Here is a 25103-nt window from a genome sequence, read left to right on the forward strand (position 1 = left end):
ACCCGAATTTAGAGCTAACACCGTGCAGAGGCTTTGGGGCTGGGCTGAGCACAGCTGAGCCCTCTGTGAGCTCTGGGGAGAACAGAGGGCTACAAACAGCCTGTGAGGATGGCAGAGCCCTGGCACGCTCAGGACAGTCCTGGCACGCTTTTGGGACAATTCTGGGACAGCCCTGGCACCCTCCTAGGATGTGGCCTGGGTGCTTACAAGGGGGTGAGTGCTGCTGTTGCACAGCTGGCAGAAAAAGAGGAGAAAAGAGGAAAATTGATGTTCCAGATCCCTGAACCCCCAGCAGCCCAGGGTCACTGCAGCCATGGCTCTGGTTCTCCATCCACAGCCCCTTTGGGGTGTGTTTGGTGACAGCACTCCCTGCACACCCTGATGGGCACACCCAGGGCTGCCACCGGGCACGGTGACACCCAGCACTGTGGGGACACTGTGGGGACACTGTGGGGACACTGGGTGAAGGCTCCCACCACAGCCAGGGAGTTTGGGGCTGTCCCATCCTGCCTGGTGACACGGCCTTGGCACGGCCCATGGGACACCAGCCCGGTGCCATTCCCTGGAAAAACGCTCCAGGTGTGGCTCCTGCCTGTCCCAGTGCCACCCCAGCAGAGGTGCCACCCTGCCCTGCCTGGCACGGGCGCTGTGGGTGCAGAGGAGCAGGGCTCGCCTCCCTCCAGGTGCCTGTTGAGTGCTGAGGCTGACAGGTCATTTATTCCATCTCTGCTTTAACCAGGGAGCAGGTTATTTATTCCATCTCTGCTTTAATCCAGGAGCATCTCCTGTGCTGCCAGAAGCCCCCCAGCACAGCACAGCAAGGAAAAGGAAACCCTGGGAAGCTGAAACAAGCCTTGGGAAGCACCAGGAGCGGTGCTGGTGCCATCCCCGTGTCCCTGTTGCTGCTCCAGAGGTCACAGCGTGGTGGGATGTGCGTGTGGGGGCAAAGAAAGGCAATGCAGGCCTGGGGGGACATTCAGAGCGTGATATATTGAGCAGGGGGCACACGGGACGTGTCCCGCAGGCAGACACAGCTTTAGCTCTGTACGGTTACACGGAAACTCTGCAACAGTTATATCATAGTTAGAAAAAATACACTGTACCCAACGAACATTGTCTCACGTACAATCAATTTAAACATTTAAATTGATTATAATTTTGCTAAAATATTAACACAAGTACTGTTTGTGCTGCTAAAGTTTCAGTGTTCCCTCTAAGGAAAATATTGCTACAGTTCTACCGTACCCTGTATTAAAATCCTCGGGGTTTTTATTTTCTTCTCTTTCCCAGCAAATCTGACTCCACAAACCCACAAAGATCCCGGAATCCCTCGAGGCTGAGGCTGCTCTGGGCTGGGTGTTCATGGTCAGGCACCTGTGAGGGGCTGGGCACAGCCAGGACCTGGAGCCAAGGCAGGGAACGCCACGGGCAGTGACCTGGGCACGACTGGCTGCTTAATTAGTGCATTTACCTGCTGCTCGTTAATGAGCGCTCTGATCCCAGCAGCAGGACGGCAGTGACCAGGCCCTGTGGCAGGGAGGGGACAGCACAGGGGTGGCTCGTGCTCCTCTCGAGGTCACAAGGCAGTGGTGGCTCTGGAGGAGCCCCCAGGGATGGAGCTGCCACCCCCGGGCTGGGAATTCAGGTTTCAGCCCTTGGTGACACAGCCTGGAACAGCTGCCACACGGGCACGGAGAGCTGGCAATGGATGTTTTACACATTCCCTCCTTTTCTTTGCTCTTTGCAGCTGAACCCCCAGCCTGAGCCTCCCTCCTGGCTGCTTTTCACTGACTGTCCCCACACCAAACCCAGTGTGCGCCCACACAGGATGGATGGACTCCAATGGCCTGTGCTGCCTTCCCAGGTCCCTGCCTGAATAATCCCTCATTTCTGGAGGCTGCAGGGTGACACACGTGTCCCCACCTGGGTTCTGCTGCAGCTGCCAGATGGTGGCTGCTCCCAGAATAAAAATACAAGTCCAATATTGCTCCTAATGGCCCTGGATGTGGAGTCTGAGCCCCTCATCTCGGTCCTCACCTCTCCAGGGTGAGGATGCGACAGCGCTGCCAACCAAAAATTCCTTAGGAATTTACGAATTTCCCAATCCCCCACGAGGAAATGAACCACAAAGTGCCACATTCCCACTGATCACAGGCTATTCCCAGTTAGCAACCAGCTCCTGCTTGTTTCCATTTCAAACAGACACTTTTTAAATCCTCAACCAGAACCTGCTGAAGCATAGAAGCCCTCTGGATACTGACCCCAACCCCGGCCTGCTGTGCCTCTAAACCAAGTTGGGAAACACCTGTTTGGATATTTGCTTTGTACAGCAAGTATATACAAAGGAAACAACACAGACAGCACTGATTTCCCCGTGGATTTGGCACTTCCCTGGAACCTGGGCTGGGAGCTCCACACCGGGAGCAGCCAGGGCCAGCTCTACCCACCCTCCACGGATTCTGTGTTAGCTCTGGAAGAACGAGATAAGAATTCCTCAGCTGCTGTTTGCTGAGAGGAAAAGGCATCCTGGGCTTTCCCAGCAGAGCTCGGAGGGGACATCTGGGACATTTCCTCCTCCTCCTCCTCACGCACAGGCGATGTGCTACCAACCTTCCTTCCTCCCGGCTTAGAGGGAACACTGCTCTTAGAAACCCTGGGACAGGTAAGACAAGAACCAATACCACTGTACAGAATTCACTGCACAACGAGCTAATAAAGGGACCCGGCACCGAGCGGCCACGGCGGGGGGACGGGGCTGGGGACAGCGGGGCAGGACAGCGGGGCGGCCCCGCCGCGGCCCCTCAGTAGGCTGGCACTTGGTAACCTTTGGGGTTGGCCTCTAGGCTCTCGCTGAAGGGCGGGCTCTGGTAGGTCTCGGCGCTCTCCACGCCGCTGCCGCCCGGGTAGCCGGGGTACGAGGCGCTGGGCTCGGCGCCGAACTGCTCGGTGGCGAACAGCGACATGTCCGTGCCCAGGCGGTACCGCTGCAGCGCCCGCAGCGCCAGCACCACCTGCGGCACCGCCACAGACGGACGGAGGGACAGAGGGACAGAGGGACAGGGAGGGACAGAGGGACAGGGAGGGACAGGGAGGGATAGAGGGGGACAGAGGGGGACAGAGGGGGACAGTGAGGGACAGAGAGAGATAGGGAGGGATGGAGGGACAGAGAGGGACAGCGTCACACGGGGCAGGGCTGAGACCCCACTGCACCCTAGAACACACCCCAGGACCCCGTGTCCCCCCAGCACCCCGTGTCTCACCAGCATCACACCAGGACCCCATGGCCCCCCAGGATCCCCCAAACCTCGCATCCCACCAGGACCCCAGGTCCTCCCAGGGTCCCCGAATCTCCAGGACCTCCAATCCCACCAGGACCCCATGTCACCCCAGGGCTCCCCAAACCCAGAACCTCGCATTCCCCAGGACCCCATGTCCTCCAAGGACCCCCCCAAACCCACCAGACCTCAAATCCCCCCGGGACCCTACAGCCCTCCAGAGCCCACATTCCCCCATCACCCCATTCCCCCATCATCCCTAATCCCCCCAGCACCCCACATCCCCCATCACCCCAAATCCCCCCAGCATCCCGCATCCCCAGCACCCCACATCCCCCATTCCCTGCAGAGCACCGAGCCCACGCAGCACCCCACGTGCTGCCACCCCACCCTTGCTGCACCCCAGAGCCACCCCAGCCCCAAACCCCACGGGAACGCTCCAGAGCCGTTTCTGTGGGGCAGGGGGACCCCCAGAGCTCTGCCCGGGCTGGGGGGCCCTGGCCGTGCACATCTGGCACAGCTGGCCCAAATAAACACATCTGCTGTGGGGAGGGGGAGCTGCCGAGAGCCAGCCCAGGAAAATAGGTCAGTTCTGCCGAGGCTCCTTCACCCCTTTCCAGGTTGCTGGAATTGAGGCTGGGAGATGTGGGCGGCAAAGCCGGGAGGGCCCCGAGCTCCTCTCCTTCCAGGAGGACTCGTTAACAATTCAATTAGTTTGTAAATGACGTTCTGAGGAGGCTGAAAACGCCTGCAGAGGCCGGGAATGGCTTCCCAACCATCGGGATGGGGCAGGGTGACAGCGGTGTCCCCACGGCCCTCCAGGGTGGGAGCAGATGCTGATGGGATGGGGAGCATCCGTGGCAGAGATGGGGAAGAGCTGGGATTAGAGGAGATTTACTGGGATAATCACAAAGCAGGGAGCAGCTAAACTGGGGAGAACTGGAGCGAGGCTTGTGCTGGAAAGCCTGCCCTGGCTTTGCCCCAGTTCCTTGGAGGCAATGTGGAATTAGGGCACATCCCGGGGCTCTGTGCCCTGGGGAAGCTGGGGATGACCCAGAGCCACCCCTGCCTCTGCACACACAGCTCTGGGCACACATCTCTGCTGAAATTCGCCTGCCATTTTCCTGCTCTGTAGTGACTTCCATGAGATCCTTTGGTGTTTCCTCATAGCTGACCCTCATCTCTGCCAGACTGCTGTTCAGCCCTTTTCCAAACTGTTCATGGATATTTTGAACATAAGATTCCTGAGGACTTTGGTACCTTTGTTTGTTACAATTTCTCCTGGTAGATGCCAGACATGCTGGGATTTCCCTTTGAGAGGGCTCCCAGGTGATTGAACCAGAATTATGGTGCTCATCATGCATTGAGGTGCCATTGTGATGTTCTCTCTTCTTTATTCTATTTTCCTATGTTCTGCCTTTCGTGTTGTTTTTTGACTGCTGGAGAGCACCTCAGTGATGTTCTCATGGGTCTAGCTATGATAAACACCAAACATCTCCAGGTATTAGCAGCCAGCCAAGGGCTTGTTGTCGTGTGTATAAAGTTAGGATTGCTCTGTCTGAGGTGCATGTGGGGTCCAGGTGAGCTTCTCACAGCCCTGGCTGGAGCCCCCCTGCCCAGGTGGAGCTGGAAATGGGATCAAGGGGGGTTCCTAAGCCCCTTCTCCAGGTGAACAGGCTGGTGTGGCCCAGGAGGAGCTGAGAGCTCCCAGATCCCCCAGGCACCCACGGAGCTGCTCAGCGCAGAGATCTGCTCAGGGGACTCCCTGCCTCCAAGGAGGCCCTGAAACGAAGGCAGCTCGTGCCTGGCCACACGTTTTCAACAGGAACAAAACCTCCCAGCCCCGGGAGAAAGGGAAGCCTGGGGTTCCCCAGGCAGAGGAGACTGAGCCGAGCTCCCCAGGTCGGAAACCACCGGTTCCACGTGTGCAGGCTCCCCAGTGCGGCCCCTCTGCACCCACCAGGGATCACTTCTGCAAAGGCAGCCCGCCCCAGCACCCCGGGCAGGTTTCATTTCTGCTGTGGCCCCCCCAGCCCCTCACCCAGATGATGATGGAGAAGAAGGAGAAGGTGATGGCCGCCCGCGCCGCGTCCGCGCCCTGCGCGAAGCCGCGCGTCAGCGTCGTCCTCTGCCACTGGTTGGCCAGGAAGCAGAAGGCCACAAACCACAGGAAGGCCAGGAAACCTGCGGGGGAACACGTGCTTGGTGGAGATAATCAGAACTCCACAACTTTTGTGAAAGTTGTAAAGCTGGGATGTTTAGTACAGCGCTGGGCGCGTGTGGGAATCGTTCCCCTAAAATGACCTAAAAAGACATGTGTACCTCTGGGGGCTTCAGGTCCCTTTTTATCCCCCTCTCAGATACACGTGCATACAATTTCACAATAGGCTCATACATATTCATTTTTTACAAATTTCGTGTGACATTTGCCGCTAGTTCTTCTTTATCAGAAAGAATTCCTAGGACAGCACATCCCCCCTGGACGCCTTGGAGAGGGACTTTGCACAAGGGCACTGAATAACAGGACAAGGGAGGGTGGATTTATATTGGATCTGGAGGAGGAATTCTGTCCTGTGAGTGTGGGGAGGCCCAGAGCAGCTGTGGCTGCCCCTGCATCCCTGGCAGTGCCCAAGGCCAGGCTGGACAGGGCTGGGAGCAGCCTGGGACAGTGGGAGGTGTCCCTGGGACAGTGGGAGATGTCCCTGCCATGGCAGGGGTGGGATGAGATGGATTTTAATGCCCCTCCCAACCCAAACCATTCTGTAATTCTGCGATTCCAGGACACGTGAGAGCTCTGCTCATCCCTGCAGAGAACCCCCCTGGGCCCGGGGGGCTGAGCAGGAACACTCTGATGATTATTTGATTATTCCTGCCTGGAAGCAAAGCTGGCTGAGCAAGATAGGGCTGCAGCTGCCCTAATTCCATCCCCAGCCACCAGCCCTGCCCAGTGCCAAGCAGCTCAGGGCACAGCCAAGGAAAAGCCAGGAGCACACAGGGCCAGCAGCAGGGGTGTGTTCCAGCTCTGCAGCACCTGGACCCTCCCATGGTGCTGCTTTCAGGGTCCCCATCATTGCTGATGTCCCAGGTTCTGGGTGTCAGTGCACACGTGGATGTTGGGAGTGCTGAGCTGCCCAGCAGCTCCCAAGGATCATCAGCACAGCAGGGTCAGCAGCCAGGCTTTATTCCTCCTTTAAACCTCCCTTTATTCCCATTTATTCCCATTTCTCTTGCCAGTTTTCCCTAAATATGCCATAAAATGCCTGGGAGCATCCACACCAAGTGCTGGGGGTGCAGGGCTCAAGGCCTTAACTCAGAATTTGCCCCTCACTGCAGTTTCAGACACATTCCCTGTCTCCTCCTGCATGGCTGGGCCTGGGGATTCCCAACACCAGTTCTGGCCATGGAAGGAATCCTCCCCTCACAGGGAGTGAAGTTTGGTTTCCTTTTCCAAATGACAGAACCTTCACCAAATGCAGCCAAGCCTGTCACCAAACCCACCCAAATCTCCGCATGAGCATTTTCACTTCCCTTCAGCACAGTGCCTGCTTGCCAGCACTAAAGGGCAGAGATTTACTGGGATTTTCTCCTCAAAGGTCACCCTGTAACCCAGGGATATTTTCTGCTCCTGCTGTTCCAGGGGGGCTTCCCCAGCAGCTCCTCCCTGCAATGGGAACCAGCCCCAAAACCTACATCTGTCCCTCAGCCACCGCTCAGAATCACACTGGGGAAACTCTGGGAGTCAAAAACCCCGAGGTGAAACAAGAGCAGCTCCCAAAGGTTAATAAAGCCCACTGTGGGAGCAGCAGGAGATGGCTCAGGGACAGGGCTGGGACACGGGGGTGGCACAAAGGACATGGGGATGGCACAAAGGACATGGGGATGGCACAAGGGACATGGTGATGGCACAAAGGGACATGGGGATGGCACAAGGGACATGGGGATGGCACTGTTTAGGCTTAGGGACAGGGCTGGGGACACAAGGCTGGCACAAGAGACTGGCACTGGTTATAGTCAGGGACAGAGCTGGGGACACAGGGCTGGCATAAAGGACATGGGGCTGGCGCTGTTTAGGCTCAGGGACAAGCTCGGGGACACAGGGCTGGCACAAGGGACATGGGGCTGGCACTGGTTATAGTCAGGGACAAGGCTGGGGACACAGAGCTGGCACTGGGGCTGGCACTGGCTGGGCTCAGCAATAAGGCTGGGGACATGGGGCTGGCATAAAGGACATGGGGATGGCACCGGTCAGGCTCAGGGACAGAGGGCTGGCACAAGGGGCTGGCACTGCAGCTGGCACTGGTTTGTGGAGGGGAAGCTGCTCCTGTGTGAAGCCCTGGACCCAGCACAGCTCGTCCTCCCTGGCACTGCCCCCCTGCCCACCGTGTGTCCCCAGTGGCACCCCGGGCTCTCAGGGGTTAAAGTGACATCATTTTAACAGCCAGCACGGCTGCGCTGGCAACTGCAGCTGCCACACCAATCCCTCCGCAGCACCGACCTTCCCATTTTGAGCCCCCAGCCCCTCCCAGTATAAGCCAGTAACAGCAGCCAGGTGCGGGTGATGCTCGGACAGGAATTTCAAAACCCTCTGAGAGGGCTGAGCTGGCACCGTGGGTGAGGCTGAAGGTGCAGCCCCAGCTCCTCTGCTGGGGAAAGGAGGGCCAGGAAGCACCGCGGGAGATAACGATCAATTAAGGAGATAATGATCAATTAAGGAGATAATGAGCATTTAGGGGTCTGCAGACGGAGTGCAAACAGCCGGGATGTGTTCCCACCCTAATCACGGCTGGAATCCTGCACACCCTGTCCATGGGAACAGCTGGAGCAGCAGCTGGAGGAGAAGGCTGCAAATGCCCTCTCAGTGTGGCCCTGAGGCCGTGAGCCACCCAGAGCCACCTCCCAGTCCCTGCCCAGAGGCATTGCAGGAATCAGTTCTTCCCTGGGAGGGTGGAACAGGCACAGGTGCCCAGAGCAGCTCTGGCTGCCCCTGGATCCCTGGGAGGGTTTAACTGGCTTGGGAGCACCCTGGTCTAGCAGAAGGTGGAGCTTTAATGTCCTTTCCAATGTCCCTTTAAAGGTGAGCTTTGATGTCCCTCCCAAAAAACCATTCCAGGATTCCAGGATGGTTCTCTCCTTTCTCCTCCCATGGATCCACCCCAGGGACAGAGGGACAGGAGGCAGGGTCTGGGAGCAGTGCCAGCCCCGTGGCTGGCAGGGAGCAGAGGCTGCCAGGGTGAGGGATTTCTTTCTCAAAACTCTCTAATTTTATAGATCCCAACATCCCCCTTCTGCTGGAATCCAGGATTTCAGGCACCAAACCCCACGGAAGGGGCTGTAAAATTCATCTAACAAGGGCTGGGTGCTCCAGCACCGTGGAAATGAGCTTTGGAGCGAGGAGGGAAGGGAAGGGAAGGGAAGGGAAGGGAAGGGAAGGGAAGGGAAGGGAAGGGAAGGGAAGGGAAGGGAAGGGAAGGGAAGGGAAGGGAAGGGAAGGGAAGGGAAGGGAAGGGAAGGGAAGGGAAGGGAAGGGAAGGGAAGGGAAGGGAAGGGAAGGGAAGGGAAGGGAGACCCAAGCAGGACAGATGAGGGTACCTGAGAAGCCCAGGTCCAGCAGCACGGCCCGTTTGCGGTCCTTGACGCTGCTGATCTGCTGGAAGTGCAGGTCCAGCACGAAGAAGAAGATGCAGCCGAAGAAGGCGATGACGCCCACGGCGATGCCGTAGCTGCAGGCACTCTCATTCTCGTTGAAGATGCAGAGCAGCTCGGGGTGCTGGCTGTCCTTGTTCACGTAGCACTCGTTGACGATGGAGCCGAACACCACGATGGAGAAGATCTGCAGGAGCGGGCACAGAGCACAGCTGGCTGCTGGCACTGAACTCTGCTCCCCAACAGCAGTGACAATCCCACCCTCAAATCCCAGCCCTGGCTCCATGGCAACGTGGCATTTGTCAGACACATCCCAAACGTGGCATTTGTCAGACACATCCCAAACGTGGCATTTGTCAGACACATCCCAAACGTGGCATTTGTCAGACACATCCCGGCTCTGCTCTGGTTGGTGGCTCCAGGCTGCACCTGGCTGTTCCATCCTGGAACCTCCTCCTGCCTCCCAATGCCCTGCTGGGCACAGTGGGGCAAGGACCTGCTTCTCCAGACACGCCGGGGAGGGAAAGGATGCCCACATCCCTGCAGGGACTCTGTGCTGTGCTGTGCTGCTCTCTGGGCCCCACAAAGCCCCTGGTGTCCCCAGGGACAGGGGACAGCTGAGCAGCTGAGCCAGGGAAGGGCTGGAAGGCGGCTGGAGGGGACAGGGGACATGTGTGGGGAGGTGGCACATCTCCCTCACACTGGGAGCCTCTGATCTCATCCCTGCCAGCACCAGCAGCGCTGCTGCTCCCTGCTGCTCCCAGGCATGCAGGGCAGAGATAAGAGGCTGTCCCTGCAGGGACAGCACGACCAGCACCAGTGTCACACAGTGTCAGCCCAGCTGGTGGCTCTCACAGTCACCTGTGTCACCTCCTGCAGCTCCCAGGGCAGCTGTGTCACAGAGCAGGGGGAACGGAGCAGAGCCCACAGTGGGCAAACCTCCCTCGGGGCCCAACCACCCTCTAACACAGCACTGGGACAGATCTGCTCCTCTTCCTCCTCTGGGAGTCCAGCCACGGCCTGGGGCCCTGTCCCACACCCACCCCTGGCCCAGGTCAGCCCTGAGCTCCAGCCACGAGTCAGGGGCCACCCACGTCACCCTGTGGCACCTCCGGGGCCACCCACGTCACCCTGTGGCACCTCAGGGGCCACCCATGTCACCCTGTGGCACCTGCACCCTGCTCCTCCTGGTGCTGTGCTTGGGGAGCGCTTGGTGATTTATTAAAAATATGGCAGCATCATCATCATATCATCATCATCCCCATCTTCATCCTCATCATCATGACCATCATCACCCTCATCATAATCATCACCATCACCAACATCATTATCACCACCTTCATCCCCACCATCCTCATCCTCCTATCACCATCATCCCCACCATCCCCACCCTCCTCATCCTCACCCGGGAGGGGCCGTGTGTAAGGCACAAACAACAACAAACAGCCCTAATCGTTTTCCCAGGGCTTTGGCGGCAGCTGTAACATCGGCAGTTGTAAAAATCTGCTCATAAATAATGCAGAATTGTTATTTACCATCAGAAATAGCAGCAGCACGGATGGAGCAGGCCCTGGGAAGGAGTAATGTGATTCTGGAAAACATGAATAATTGAGGAGCTCTGATTCCACACCATCGCTGCTGGGGCAGGGCAGCAAACCTGAACTCAGCTGCTCTGAGAGGTTCCACTCATTCCCCCCAGGATTATCAGCCTGCTCCAGGCTTGTGGGGACCTGCTGCAGCCCAGAGCTCTGTGAGGAGGGGGAGCTCCCATAAATGTCCCATAAACACAATTCAGGATGGCCCAGCACAGGTGTGGGGTGCCTGCACCAGCTTTGCACACCTGGGGCTCTCAATGTTGATTTTTTTTTTTAATTTTAAATGATGTTTTATCACTTAATTTCCAGTTCCAAAGGGTTTTGGAAAGCAGAGCATCCTTCCTGCTGCCAGACAAGCCAAGTGGCTCAAACCATGAGACACAAGCACATTTTAATGTACAAAACACAGCACAGGCAGCTTTTCCTTGGGAGGCCAAAGGAGCCGCAAATTCCAAGTGCACACATTTGACAGGGGAGCTCAAACCATCAGCACTGCCTGGAATATTCCTGTCACAACGTGCCTTGCCACGGGTTACCCCTCCCTCACCCCAGGATTGTAATGTTATGGTTTTTCTTTAAAAACCCACTGGTGCTGGTGAAACGTTTTAATGAGAATAAATTTGGCGTTGTCTTTCTAAGTTTGGATGAAAAAGTGCTTTTATTTTAGGAAAACGTGGGTGGATGAAATAAATGTGGGCAGGGAAATAAACCCCCTGTGTTTTTTCTGAAGCTCCCACAGTACAAGAGCATTTCCCCATCACCTTCACAAACCACAGCGGCTCAGAGCCCCAAGCAGCTCATCAGAGACAGAAAGGGAAAACACAGGGTCAGATTTTCCACTGTGAGCGAGGCTCGGTGGCCTGAGCAGCATCTCAGAGGATTTGACTTCACAGGACACTTCATTTTCCATCTGAACAACCCAACTCCACCAGCAGCAAATTCTGCTTTTCCTGGCTGAGCCGGTGCAAGGTTAAAAAGTGTGATTCTAAGCAAGAAGAGACATCTCTCTGCAGGCCGGGCAGCATTTCTGTGACACAGGGCAGTGGGACAGACAATGGGACAGGACAGTGGGACAGGACAAGGGGATAGAACAGTGGGACAGTGGGACAGGGCAGTGGGACAGGACAGTGACACAGGACACTGGGACGGGACAGTGGGACAGTGACACAGGACAGTGACACAGGACAGTGACACAGGACACTGGGAGGGGACAGTGGGACAGTGACACAGGACAGTGACACAGGACAGTGACACAGGACAGTGGGACACTCTCTCTGCTCAGAGGGTGGGCAGGCCCTGGCACAGGGTGCCCAGAGCAGCTGTGGCTCCCCTGGATCCCTGGCAGTGCCCAAGGCCAGGCTGGACAGTGGAAGTGTCCCTGCCATGGCAGGGGTGGCACTGGATGGGCTTTGAGGCTCCTTCCAGCCCAAACCACTCCAGGATTCTGCTGGATCCATCAGGCAGAGCCCAGGGTGCCCGGGTGCAGACACCTCTCAGTGTGGATGGAGCTGGAGCTGTGCCTGCCCTCCCTCCAGCCCATTTTGCCATCTGGAGGATGCTGCTGCCCAGCCTGCCTGCCCTTTTCCCGGGGCTGTGCTCTGCAGATCCCCATTCCCCCTGAAGCTCCAGCAGCCTGCACCCCAGCACACAAACTGTTTTCTCCCTGCTGCTTTCAGCTTTGTGCACCCATCCCCTAACGTGTGCTTCAGGAGATCCCTCAGCCTGAGCAGAGGCAGGCGAGGAAAGCAAGCAGCATCAGCACAGATCAGGAGAGCAGGAGCTGGGAGCTCCGGTGTGAGCTGTCAGCCATCTTAAGGTGAGCATTTCCCACTGCTCACGAGCTGCTCTGGCACTTGGGGCCTATAAAATCACCAGCAGAAGGTGTGGGGTGCCAGGAGACTGCAGAGCCTGGTTTTGGTTACACACACAGATCCTTGTCGGCCTGGAGGAGATGGAATCCACGAGGAGAACGGCCCAGAGCTCATCTCCCACAGGTGCAGAGAGCCAGGCCAAGCTCAGGAGATCCCTCAGTGCCCCTCAAACCCCTCCTGAGATCCCTCAGTGCCCCCCAAACCCCTGGAGATCCCTCAGTGCCCCCAAACCCCTGGAGATCCCTCACTGCCCCCAAACCCCTCCTGAGATCCCTCACTGCCCCTCAAACACCTGGAGATCCCTCAGTGCCCCCAAACACCTCCTGAGATCCCTCAGTGCCCCCAAACCCCTGGAGATCCCTCAGTGCCCCCCAAACCCCTCCTGAGATCCCTCAGTGCCCCCCAAACCCCTCCTGAGATCCCTCACTGCCCCCAAACACCTCCTGAGATCCCTCACTGCCCCTCAAACACCTGAAGATCCCTCACTGTCCCCCAAACACCTGGAGATCCCTCACTGTCCCCCAAACACCTCCTGAGATCCCTCAGTGCCCCCAAACCCCTCCTGAGATCCCTCAGTGCCCCCAAACACCTGGAGATTCCTCACTGCCCCCCAAACCCTCCTGCTCCACTCCCTGCCCATCCCAGAGGGAAGGAGTCCCCACCAAATGGGAAAGGAAAACAAATCAGGTCAAATTAGCAGCGGCCAAATCCTGCTTAGCAGCGGGCGTTTCCCTAATTCCCTGTAAGCCCCAGGCAGTGCACGGGCCTGGCACGGATCCCCTGGCACGGATCCCCTGGCATGGATGCCCTGGCACGGATCCCCTGGCACAGGGGGCACTCAGCCCCTGCTCCCCCTGCAGTTTATCCTCACAGGGGTTTCCAGCACTGATCTGCACCATTTTTGGGGGCTGTGAGACCAAAGCTCAGCTTCAGGCCCTGCAGATCTCCCACCATGGAGATGCCACCAAGGGAAGGCCTCTGTGGATGCTGGCACAGCAAGAGAGGGGCTGATGCTGCCTGTAATGGGTTTAGGGCCACCTCCACCAGGCTAATCAGCCTGGGAGGATGTCTGTTGATGGCCACATGACTGATTTTTCCTCAATTACTTTTTCTGATGTGGTAAGGGACGCGGGCTGAGACACGGCGCTCATTCAAGGCTCCCGATCTCGCCCTGCAATCTGAGCACACGGCACAGCAGCAGGGCTTGAAACCAGAGATGACAGAGCATGACAATTCAGAGCCGTTCCAAGCTCAGATGCAGCAGAGCTCCCCCATAATTCCATTACCAAAATGTTGAGTTTAAGTTCTGCCTTTAATCCACAGCCTGCAGAAAGAGAAAATTAAGGCAGAAATCTGATGACCCTTCCGAAAAGCGGTCAGGACTGGAGTCTGAGGCTGCTCAGATCATGGTAATGGCTCTGAGCACTGCTGGGGCTCCTGGAGTGCCAGGGCAGCCTTGGGGCTCTTCCCTGAGAGCCCTGAGAGCTCAGGAGTCAGTGAAACCCCTGAGGAACCATCCAGAGCCCATCCCCTGCACCTCTGCTGAGCCCCAGGGAGGCTGGGATGGGATAAAGGGATCCATGGGATGGGATAATGGGATGGGATAATGGGATGGGATAATGGGATGGGATAATGAGATGGGATGGGATGGGATGGGATGGGATGGGATGGGATAATGGGATACATGGGATGGGATAAAGGGATGGGATGGGATGGGATAAAGGGATCCATGGGATGGGATTAAGGGATGGGATGGGATGGGATGGGATGGGATGGGATGGGATGGGATGGGATGGGATAAAGGGATGGGATGGGATGGGATAAAGGGATAGGATGGGATGGGATTAAGGGATGGGATGGGATGGGATAAAGGGATCCATGGGATGGGATAAAGGGATGGGATGGGATGGGATGGGATGGGATGGGATAATGGGATGGGATGGGATGGGTGAGTCAGGAGGATGAGGATGCACTGCTGGGACCCAGCACTGAGCTTCTCCTGCTGCCCTGCATGGAATCACAGGAATCACCGAAAAATTTTATTGCTGAAAATATTTTCCAAAAGTGCTTTTAAAAAGCAAAGCTAAGCCTGTGTTAAGTGAACAGTTGCCCTGGGGAGCTGAGTGGCCACTTGAAAGGCTGGCTGGCACGGGCAGGGACAGAGACAGGAGCTCATGGTTCTGCAGGCAGCCCTCGTGAATATCGACTCTGTTTGGCTGTGCAGAAAATGTCTCAAAAGGAAACCACAAGAGCGATCACATCTTCATCTGACAAACTGCATCAGACAGAGAGGGAACAGATGAATGAGGAACTGTTAAATGGTTCTTTCCAGCTTTTGATTTCGCAGCTCGAGGCAGGAGTGGTGTTTTTCCCCCTCAGATACTCAGAATTGCTCTCTCAGGGGGAGGCAGAAGCAGGAATCCCCTTTGGGCACCGCTGACATTTGGGGATTTCTGTGCTGGTCACTGTTCACCTGCCAGCCCCCCACATGTCTGCCAGCACAAGGCGGCCTCTGGAGCTCCAGAAAAGGGAACTGGACCTTCCTTTGGTGCTGGGAAGCCCCAGCAGTGGCCATCACCCACACCAGACGGGGTCACCCACCTCGGGCACTGGGGCTGGCCCCAATCCTGTGGGGTTTCTCCATCACCCCCACCCAACCCAGCCCATGCTGGCAGCCCTTCCTTCCCCGGGAGAGGCTGAGCCCACACCCAGAGCAGGGCTGTGGGATCCAGCTGTGGGATCCAGCTGTGGGATCCAGCTGTGGGATCCTGCTGCTCAGGGTAACCAGGGCACTGAGCTGCATCACCGAGGCACAGGAAGGAAAACCACGTGAGAAATCCCACCCCAAAGCTGCCCCCAGCCCAGCAAACACCCACCGTGGCTGCTCCGTGCAGCTCATGCCCCTGGGAGGGCAGGCAGGGAGCCCTGGCAAGGTCTGGCAATCAGGGATGGCACCTGGGCATCGGCTCCAGCTCCTGCCCTGCCACCAGCACGGTGCCACCACGTGCCACCAGCACTGCCACCCGCCCAGGACAGCGGCAGGAAGGCAGCAGGGACCCCCGCAAAGCTTTGGGTGTCTCTCCCACCCAGTTTCTCTGTGCTGGCACGGGTTTGGGCTGGCACAGGGCACAGGGCACAGCAGCAGCAGGGCAGTGCTGAGAGTGCAGCCCCAGCTCACACTGGGCAGGATCACAGATGCTGAACTGGTTTTACACACGGGAAACTGGGCTGGGACACCAAACTGGGGCTCTGAACCCTCAGGCTGGATAATCCCTGACCCTGATAAACCCTCCCCCAGCCCACTGCAAAGGGCAAGAACTCCCTTTTTGCTCCGTGGGCTTTGGCCAGCTCTGAATGCTGCAAACACTTCTGGGATGGCAGCATGGCAGCATGCTCATCCCAGTTTGTGCACACTGCTGGCCCTGCACCTGTCTGGAGTTCAGCTGGTGCATTTCTGTGGCTGGGAGCACTCGTTTGTCACTGATTTCCTGGGAGCACAGAGCCAGGAGAGTGGTGATGGGATTCAGCCCTTCACCCCTCAATAAACCACTGAGTATATACAGGAATATCTCCTAAACTGGGGTTTTTATTTTGTACCTACATTCCATACTCTGGTCCTGCTTCCCAGCAGTGTCCAACCCCCTCCATCCAACAAGGACGGGGAGCCCTCTGGATGCAGGGTGACACATTTATTTTAGGATTTTAGGGGGGGCTGAACTCACCAGGTTGATTTAACTGTACCCAAACCCTACAGCACTGCCAGCAAGGAGGATCCAGACCAAGTTCTCTTCTAGGAAACAACTTCTACCCTGTGCCTCAACCCTGCCCAAAATGCCCCAAGATCCACACCAAGATCCACACCCCATCCATGGATCCGGACGCCCCAGATCCATCCCTGGCCCCGTTTTCCCCCATCAATGGAGCTGTGGGCCTCCTGCAAGGCCTGGGAAGGACAGCAGCTCCCCTCAGGCTCACACTGCAGCGTGTGGTTCGACTCTGAGCATGTGACTGCAGCTGGAATCGCTCATGTGCTGCTGCTGGGGCCTCTCCCAGGGCAGCCCAGGCCGCAGAGCCCCTCGGTGCCAGGGCTGTGCCCGCTGGCAGGAGGGCAGCTGGGGATGGCTGCGCCTCCCAGCACGGCTTGGTGAGCCCCCTGCCTCGCTGACACGGTGACACAGGGCCAGCACAGGTGTGACATGGGCGAGGACGAGCCCCAGGCTCAGCCACAGCCCCCAGCCAAGCGCTGGAGCCAGGTGAGAGCCAGGCAGATGGCAGATCCTTCCCACAGCGGGGTTTTTGGGAAGGACCTGGCATTCCTGACCTGCCAAGGCCCTGCACACCTGCAGATCTCAGCAAAAGCCAGGCTGGGGGAGGCAAATCAGGGGCTGTGCTGAGCCCTGGGCATCGGGGCACCACGGCCCCGGGGGCACCCCGGGCAGGGACCACCACAGCCTTCCCTCAGCCCTGCACTGCCCATTCCACCTCCTGCTCACACCGGGAATTCACAGATGGGAACGTCCAACGAGCACGACATCCTCTGGGCAGCACGGGGGAGCTGGGCAGGGCCGGCTCCCGGATTTCTGTCACACACACGCATGCACGGAGCGTGGAAGGCAGGAAAATGTCCTCTGCCTGCGGCTCCGAGCCGCATCCTCCGGCACCGCACGGCAGCGGGGTAGCGGCGCATCCCGGCCCCGTTCCCGGGGAAACTCCGTGCCCGCGGGGCTGGGCAGCGCCCGCCGCACCGGCACCGGGAGCGGCTCCGGGAGCGGCACCGGGAGCGCACCGAGCACCGGGAGCGCAGCGAGCACCGGCAGCGGCACCGGCAGCGGCACCGGCAGCGGCACCGGCAGCGCACCGAGAACCGGCACCGGCAGCGCCCGCCGCACCGGCACCGTACCGGCACCGGCAGCTCACCGGGCACCGGCAGCGACACCACACCGGCGCCGCACCAGGCACCGGGAACGATGCACCGGCTGCGATGCACCTGAGCTGCCCATCGCCCCGGCAATGCCCATCGCCCGGGCACTGCCCTCATCCAGGCACTGCCATCACCCGAGCACTGCCATCACCCGAGCACTGCCATCGCCCGAGCACTGCCATCACCCGAGCACTGCCATCGCCCGGGCGCTGTCCCCGCACCGGGCGCTGTCTCCGCACCGGGCGCTGTCCCCGCACGGCCGCTGCCCATCCCCGCGCTCCCGCGGCCGTTCGGCCTTACCCAGGTGGTGACCCGGAGCAGGGTCTGCGGCTGCTTGAGGAAATCCACGGGGTCGATGGCCGCCCCCGCCCGGCCCGCTCCGAAGGACGCTCCTTCCATCTTCCCCCGCTCCGCGCCCAGCCGAGCCCCGCCGCGCGCGCCCCGCGCCGGCCGCGCGCCCGCCCGCCCCCCCCGCGCCCCTCCCTCGTGGGCTCGTCCGCAGCGCCGCGTGCGGGCGGCGGGAGGAACCACCCGTGGGGTGAGGGGGGGGACAGGGTGGTGGGCACGGGCAGGTGCGCGCGGCCGGCGCGGGGCCCGCTCCCGGCGCTGAGAGCCCGAGCTGAGCCCCCGACACCGGGATGGGGCTGTGGGCACCGTGACAGTGAGACGGGCACTGCCACTGAGCTGTGGGCACGGGAGAGGTGACACTGTGACAGCCACTGTCACCAGGATGGGGCTCTGGGCACTGTGACACTGTGACAGGCACTGTCATCAAGCTGTGGGCACAGGCACTGTGCCAGTGGGACAGGCACTCTCACCGAGCTGTGGGCATGGGAGAGGTGACACTGTGACAGCCACTATCACCGGGATGTGGGCACGGGCACTGTGACAGGGGGACAGGCGCTGTCACCCAGCTGTGGGCACTGTGACACTGTGACAGCCGCTGTCACCCAGCTGCAGGCACGGGCTCTGTGACAGTGGGACAGGCACTGTCACTGGGATGTGGGCACGGGCACTGTGACAGTGGGACAGGCACTGTCACCCAGCTGAGGGCATTGCCACCATGGCACAGCTGTGCCAGTGTCACTGTGCTGTGGCCATGGCCACCATGCTGTGGCCGTGTCACTGTGCCATGGCTGGGGACACCACGGAGCAGCCGGGACACCTTGCCACTGCCAGGGTCACTGTTCTGTTCCAAGAATGACCATCCTAGGTCATGGTGCTGCTTTTGGGGATAGCAGGGGTGGGGTGTCCTTGCCCGGGTCACCATGCCACGCCAGGGTCACCAGGCAATGGCGAGGGCTCCCGGTGAGCAGCTGGGCTGTTGGCAGGAGGGCAATGCCATGGTCTAGAGCACAGGGAGGTCACCACACTGCTCAGCTCACCTCTGCTGTGGGCACTGAGCCTAAAATAAATCCCTTCTGTGTGCAGACCCCCAGAAAGGGCGGCTGTCACCCTTTGGGGACCCTCAGAGGCCCTGCAGCCGGGACAGCTCTCAGACCAGGGCCAGTGGCCGAGAGCAGAGGGCGAGGTTTGGCTGGTTTTGCTCTTTGCTGTTGCACATCCAGAGCTGCTCCAAGAAAAGGGAAGTGAAAATGGAGGGGGCTGACCTCTCGCTTTCCTCATGCACGGAAGGAGCCGCCCAGAGCTGCCGTGGGACGGGAGGAGGCCAAGCCCCATCCCTGCTCCCTCCCATGGACACCAGCAAGGAGGAAAGGGAAGCAGCTCTGAGGGAAACCCCCGATGAATGCGGATGTCGGGAGTTCCCCCCGCGGCTCCAGGCCCGTGTCCCGAGCTGGTTTTGAGCGATGCTGATCCCGGTTCCATAGCTACCGATGCCATGACAACCCTGACATCATCCCCGCTCCGGACGGGAAAGGCGCAGCCGGGAGGAGCCACCCGCCCTGCTGGCCCGGGCTCTGGGGCTGGGACTGTGGGGCTGGGGGCTCTGGGGGCTTCTCCTGCCCCCACACAGCTTCCCTGCCCCTCTGCGGCCCCATTGCCCCGGCAGGGACCCTGTCACTGCCCCAGCACACGGGGTACCTGTGGGGCAGGTGTGTCACACCCCTCACACACGATGCAGCCACAGAGCCAAGGATTGCCGGGCGCTGGATCCTGTCCCCAGCCCCTCTTGGCCCTTTGCTGCTTTGTCAGTGTGTTCTTTCTGGCAGGTTGGGATCGGGGTTTAACTGTTGAAGCTCATAATGGTGCCACGCAGTTTTTCTCAATTACAGGTGAGTCATCATCTCTCCAGGTCTATTTCTGACGCGCAGCAGGAAAAGCAGAATTCAGGCCTTCATTCCTCAATGTCACCAGCTCAGGAACCAGCACATTTTTCTAGGCAAAACCACAATGGCCATGAAGAAAATGACAGGTTGGTCCCTCCTGCTTTCTGCTGGCAGGATGGCTCGTGGAGCTGGCCAGGGATGGGAGCCCAGTGCCAAGAGCATCACTGCCAGCTCATCCCTGAATTGCAGGGCAGGAACAAAGACCAAATTAACTTGAAGGGATTACCCGAGGTGGGGTTTTCAGTCAGCCTCAGCAGTTTAGCAGCAGCTGTTTCAGCATCCTCAGAAATCCTTTTCATGCTTTGGGCACAAACCATCCCAAGCCCACCAGCCCGGAGTTCCTGGCATGGCACGGGCTGCCCTGCTCCTCCAGGGTGGCCAGGGCCAAGGAGGCAGCTGTCCCAGGGATGCTGCACAGGGAATCAGCTGGACCTCTGGGCTCTGCTCCTGATTTTCTGATGATGTTGGGAAAACCACTTCTTTCTCCTTCTAACCTATCTTGCCCAGCTCATCTGTCCCAGCTGGAATTGTTGGACAATGCAAAGCCCAATAGAGCAGGACACTGCCTGGATCTTTGAAATGTTACCCTGGAACAAATCATGACCGTTTCCAGACAGGTATGGGCTTTATAACCTTCCAGGCACTGAAATCCCTGCTCCTAAACTCGTCCTTTCTTTGGGGTTCATGCCCCAACCTCTGCAGCGTGCAGGGTTTAAACAACCATTGCCCACATCGTGGGGTGCCAGTTTTCTCCCCCTGCTCCAGCTCAAACAGAGCACAGGAGCTATCTCCAGCCCACATACAAACTGTCTTTCTGCCTCGCTTCCTATTGCTGCAGATCAACAGATACACAGAGCCAGCCAATAATGGGGAAGGATATTGCAACTTGCACATTTTCCCCATCAAAGGGAGAACAGCAGTGTTTGGAAATGGCCCTTCCCAGAGCGTTTGTTTGACTTGAACAAGTTTTGTCTCTGTTTACCCTTCCCACTGGATTTCAGGGACAGGGAACAAGGACAGGAAGCAAACAGCAGCACACAGACAACTGCCCAAGAGCTGCCCATGTCTTTATTTTACATGAATTTAATTAAAGGTAGTGGAAAACCTCTATTTGCTTTCTGCTTCTTCTGGTCAAGCCAACTTCTTATCTTTGTCTCTATCACAAAAAAACACATCAGGTTTTCTCAGGGCTAAGTATGTGGACATGAACAACCTGGAGGAGACAAGATGCGGGGCTTCCTCCTTCTTCAAAACCTGTTCCAATGAGCCCAATACCCTGTAGGATACCCTGGGAGGGGCTCCAATGAGACCTTGGAGCCTTCTCTTCTCCAGGCTGGAGACCCCCGGCCCTCCCAGCCTGGCTCCAGCGCAGAGGGGCTCCAGCCCTGGGAGCAGTGACCCCAACAGATCCGTGTTTTCCTCGTGTGTGGGGTCCCAGAGCTGGACAGAGTGCTCCAGGTGGGGAAAGCAAGGTGAAACCGCCTTGCTCTGGGAGCAGCTGCCCCAGAGTGTGTTTGGAGTGAGCAATGCCAGCGTGCAGGACACAGCCTGGCTGCAGAGCCTGGACAAGGCAGCTGGGCAGGCTCTGGACACGGATTCCAGCAGCTCCCCATGGTCTGAGCTGGCCCTGGCACGGGCGTGGGTGGGAAAACAGCTTGTCCTTCACATTCCCTGGGCAGCAGGCTTGCAGCAGCACTTTGAGAGATGCTTAGCTGTTGCTCTGAAATGCTTTGCTTGCCCTTCATTAGAGCTTGGCTGACGCTGCTTTCGGCCATCAAATGAGGAAATGAAAATGAGTTGATGGGAGTATTGAGGAGAGCTTAGAAGCCCATAGGGCCCAGGGGCAGGGAGAATGGGCTCCTGATGAGCAGTACCTTAGCCCACTGTCATAGAAAGCTCTTCATGCCTTCCACACTAAAAATATCTGGATCATCCATTAGCTGGTTACTCATCTGCTTGTGAAACGTTTCTCAGGTGGGATTCAGCACTTACTGTACGTGGATAAACCCAGGATAAGAGTGCCAGAAAAACCTGTGGAAAACTTTGCTGACTGAAGTCACTGAAGGAAGATTGGGGTAACAGAGCTCAGTGAGCTGAGGCAGCTTTGAACAGGGGATTGGTGTCTCAGTGCTTGCGTAAAACCCAAACTGAACCCAACCCCAAAGGGTTTCAAAACTCCTCTCAGGGGTGCAGCCGTGGCCTCAGCATCTCAGGAGGGAACTCAGCCTCTGCTCCCCCAGCATGAAAGTTTCGGGGCTTTTGGCAAACCAGAATCTAATCTGATTCAGCCACTGCTGCCCACCTTGGGAGCAGCTACCGGCTCCCCCATTTTCCCCTTGAAAAAGGGGAACAAGGTCTTTGCTGTCCCAAACTGGCCTCCCGAGGAGCACACCATGCCTGGACGTGCCAACCAACAGCTGACATTGGTGCCTGTCACCTGCAGCTGTGCACGGGTGAGCAGAGCTGACAGGTACAAGGACGTGGGGCAGCTCAAGCCATACTGGGCGTGAAGAGCATCCACAGCTACATCGAGCTTTGCTGCCAAAATACACTGAAAATAAGAAAAGCTTTGTTTAACTGAACACAACCCCAACAGGTCCTCAGATTCACGAGCAGGATGCGACCTGATGGAAAAGAGATTTGTGGGATGGATGGAGATGAGGGATTTTATAAGTGTGAACGTTCTCAGGCCCAGGCTTGTGCAGCACAAGCCCATTAAAACACCCTCTCTGAAAGAGATTTTCATAAACAGGAAATACAGGCAAAGGCTGCCCTAACAGCTATTTTTACCCCCTTATGCAGAAATGAAAGTGGAGCTGCAGAAGATGAAGTGACTTACCTGGTGTCTAGCCAGAAGCTTATGACTAAAAAAGAATTGAATTTTGATGTCTAGAGCCTCCAGCCACGTGCTCTGGCCACAAAGGCATTGTCTTTTATTCCTTGTATATCTTTCACACCATCTAAGCAGCAGAACATGAGGCACAGTCACAGAATCCACTTTCTTTTTTATTTTTTTATGTACATCTGGATGGAAAAAGCAGGGAAAGCCCAGCTTTGCCTGACCATATTCACAATTCACAGGGCAAGTCTCCATCCAGCTGTGGGACTCGAGCTTAGAACTAAAGCTTGGTGTTCTGGGGAACATGGAAAGTTTAGGGGCTACATGAAATGCCTGGTGGGACAGACATTAAATTAACTGGAAACAGCATTTTATTCTACTTCCAAGTGCAGATTTCAGTGGCAGGCAGAGGAGTAACACATCCCTCATTTTGGTAAATATACAAGAGGCTTGCACACTCGTTCAAAAAGTAATTGAAGACACCAAGATCTCCTCCCAAAGTCACAGGAAAGGGACGAGGATGAGGTAAAACACTTGGTATCCAGAGCAGTCTTGTTCCAGAGATGGGTAAGAGGTGGGAAAGTCAAGGAAATGCAAGGAAGTGCAAGGAAATGCAAGGAAATACATGGCAATACATGTAAATACATGGAAATACAAGGCAATACGAGGAAATACACGGCAATACATCCTCTGTTGCCCTCTACTGTTGGCTTGGTCAGATGTGGAGGGAATTTTCCCGGTACCTCCCCATAGGAAGCACAGTGCAGCCAGGAACAGAAGCCAAGGAGAATCACAGGATGTGCTGGCTGGGAGGGAAAACTGGGACCAGGAGGGAAAACTGGGATCAGGACGGGGCTTCTGGATTTGGAGTGCTCGGGAGGAAAAGCATCAGCCTGCACTAGCACAGCACGTGGGAGGGGAGGGCACCTTTCCATAGGAAGCAAGGGCAGAACTGGGCAGGTGCCAGTGCCAGGGAGCCCTTTAGGGTGCCAGCCCGTGCCAGGTGCTGAGCCCAGAGAAATGCCAGCAAACTTTCGGGGCTGGATCAGCCGCCCCTCAGCAGGACTGTCACACGCCAAGGGGAACACAGCCCAGCAAAGGCTGGTAAGGATGGTCCCTGTGGGTCCCTTCTGGCTGAGGATATTCTGCGATTCTACTTGTGGAAATCTTAACAGCGGTTACAAATGTTCAGAAATGACAGAAAAATCACCTCCATCTGGGTTGGGGGTTATTTTACATGCATCAGCACAGAGGAGGGTACAAACCCCATTTATCTTCAGCAAACAGCCTTTGTTCACAGTTTTGCAGAAGATGCCAGCTAGCATCACCCCTCAGCTCCCTGCACCGTGATTAACAGCTGAACTGAGGGCTGGCCAGCCTGGAACCAGGGTCTGGTGCTCATCAACACTTCCCTGTGGGACTGACCCAGAGCAGTGCCCCAGCTGGCCCCAAGGCTGACTCTTACCCCCTTGGATTACAATTTAACTGGTTTGTCTCCATGCCATTATTTGTGGTTTGCTTTCCATGTTTTATTACTTTTCCCATTACCCTGCAGAATGAAGAGTTGACTTTACATCACCTTGTTGGCTGTGCTTAATCCTGTCTTCAAATAATAGTGGACAGCTCCTCTCCATCCTTCAGACAAAAGCCCTGAGCAGCCATTCCAGGAATGGAATAAAACCCCAACAAAATCAGGGCTTAGAGGGAAAGGAAAGAAAATCCTAAAAAATCCAAAGCCTTCCCTCTCCAAGCCTGTAAAACTCCAACAGGAAGGATCTCCCACACTGCCTGGAACAGACTGAAGCAGAAGACACGAGAAAACAAAGCAACTCTTGGGAATCCTTCTGTAAACAGGAGCCTGCGTACGCCCAACGCACTGCAAAGGAACAGCTAATCCCTGGAAAAATGTCAAAGGCACAGCGCTGCTCCTGCCAGCATCTGCAAGCCTGCCTGCCATCCATGGAACAGATGATTCCCCCGGGGCTCCCTGCTCTTTGCTTTTGGGCAGGGAATAAAAATTAAAAAAAAAAATAAGGAAAAAAAGTGAAGCACGGTTTGAATGCAAACCAGCCCACGAAAACAGAGCAGTTTGGGAAGCTGCAGGGTTGGTCAGGCTCCTGTCACACAGCAGCAGCTCTTGAGCAAGGTCCCACAAGCCCCTCAGGCAGCTGTTGACTCTGTTCTTCCTCACAAGGGCTCCTTGCATGGAGAGGAAGCAGATTCCCCGTTCCAGGCAATGGGATTGCCAACCCTGCCCCTCAGGGATGCCACCCTGCTCCAAACCAGCAAGAGCTGAGCTATTCTCAACGCTGTCAGCGAGCCAAAAAATTCACTGGCATCCCATAAAATTCCCGCTGTTCCCCATATAAAAGCAAATTCTGACCTGACAGAATTCCTGTCAAATTCCTGCATTTTTGTAGGGCCAACAGAGAACTGCATCAATTCAACAGCACAAGAGGGAAGGACCAGGAGCAGCCCCAGCTTGTCTGATCAATCCACACAGAATCACACAATTTACCCGAGCCACCAAACTATAATATACACATATATAATTATATTTATATCTTGTTTTTTATATATAACAGTAGTACCTTGGCATGCAGAGGTTGGACCCACCAGCTCAGCACGACCCCTTTTCCTAAGATCCCATGCAGCAGGAGCGAGCCAGGAG

General features: G+C 57.1%; 1 protein-coding gene across 1 annotated transcript; it reads right to left on the reverse strand.

Annotated features, from left to right (window-relative positions):
- Window positions 1–971: 971 nt before the first annotated feature.
- Window positions 972–17744, reverse strand: SYNGR3 (synaptogyrin 3). The gene is made up of 4 exons (XM_063171607.1): window positions 17606–17744; window positions 8865–9105; window positions 5317–5459; window positions 972–3011 (listed from the first exon to the last, which is right to left on the reverse strand). Exons 1-4 carry the CDS (start codon window positions 17702–17704, stop codon window positions 2802–2804), a joined length of 693 nt encoding a protein of 230 aa, XP_063027677.1. The 5' UTR covers window positions 17705–17744; the 3' UTR covers window positions 972–2801.
- Between the last annotated feature and the right edge of the window lie 7359 nt (window positions 17745–25103).

The sequence above is a fragment of the Melospiza melodia genome, chromosome 18, assembly GCF_035770615.1.
Source record: "Melospiza melodia melodia isolate bMelMel2 chromosome 18, bMelMel2.pri, whole genome shotgun sequence".
NCBI classification, from domain to species: domain Eukaryota; kingdom Metazoa; phylum Chordata; class Aves; order Passeriformes; family Passerellidae; genus Melospiza; species Melospiza melodia.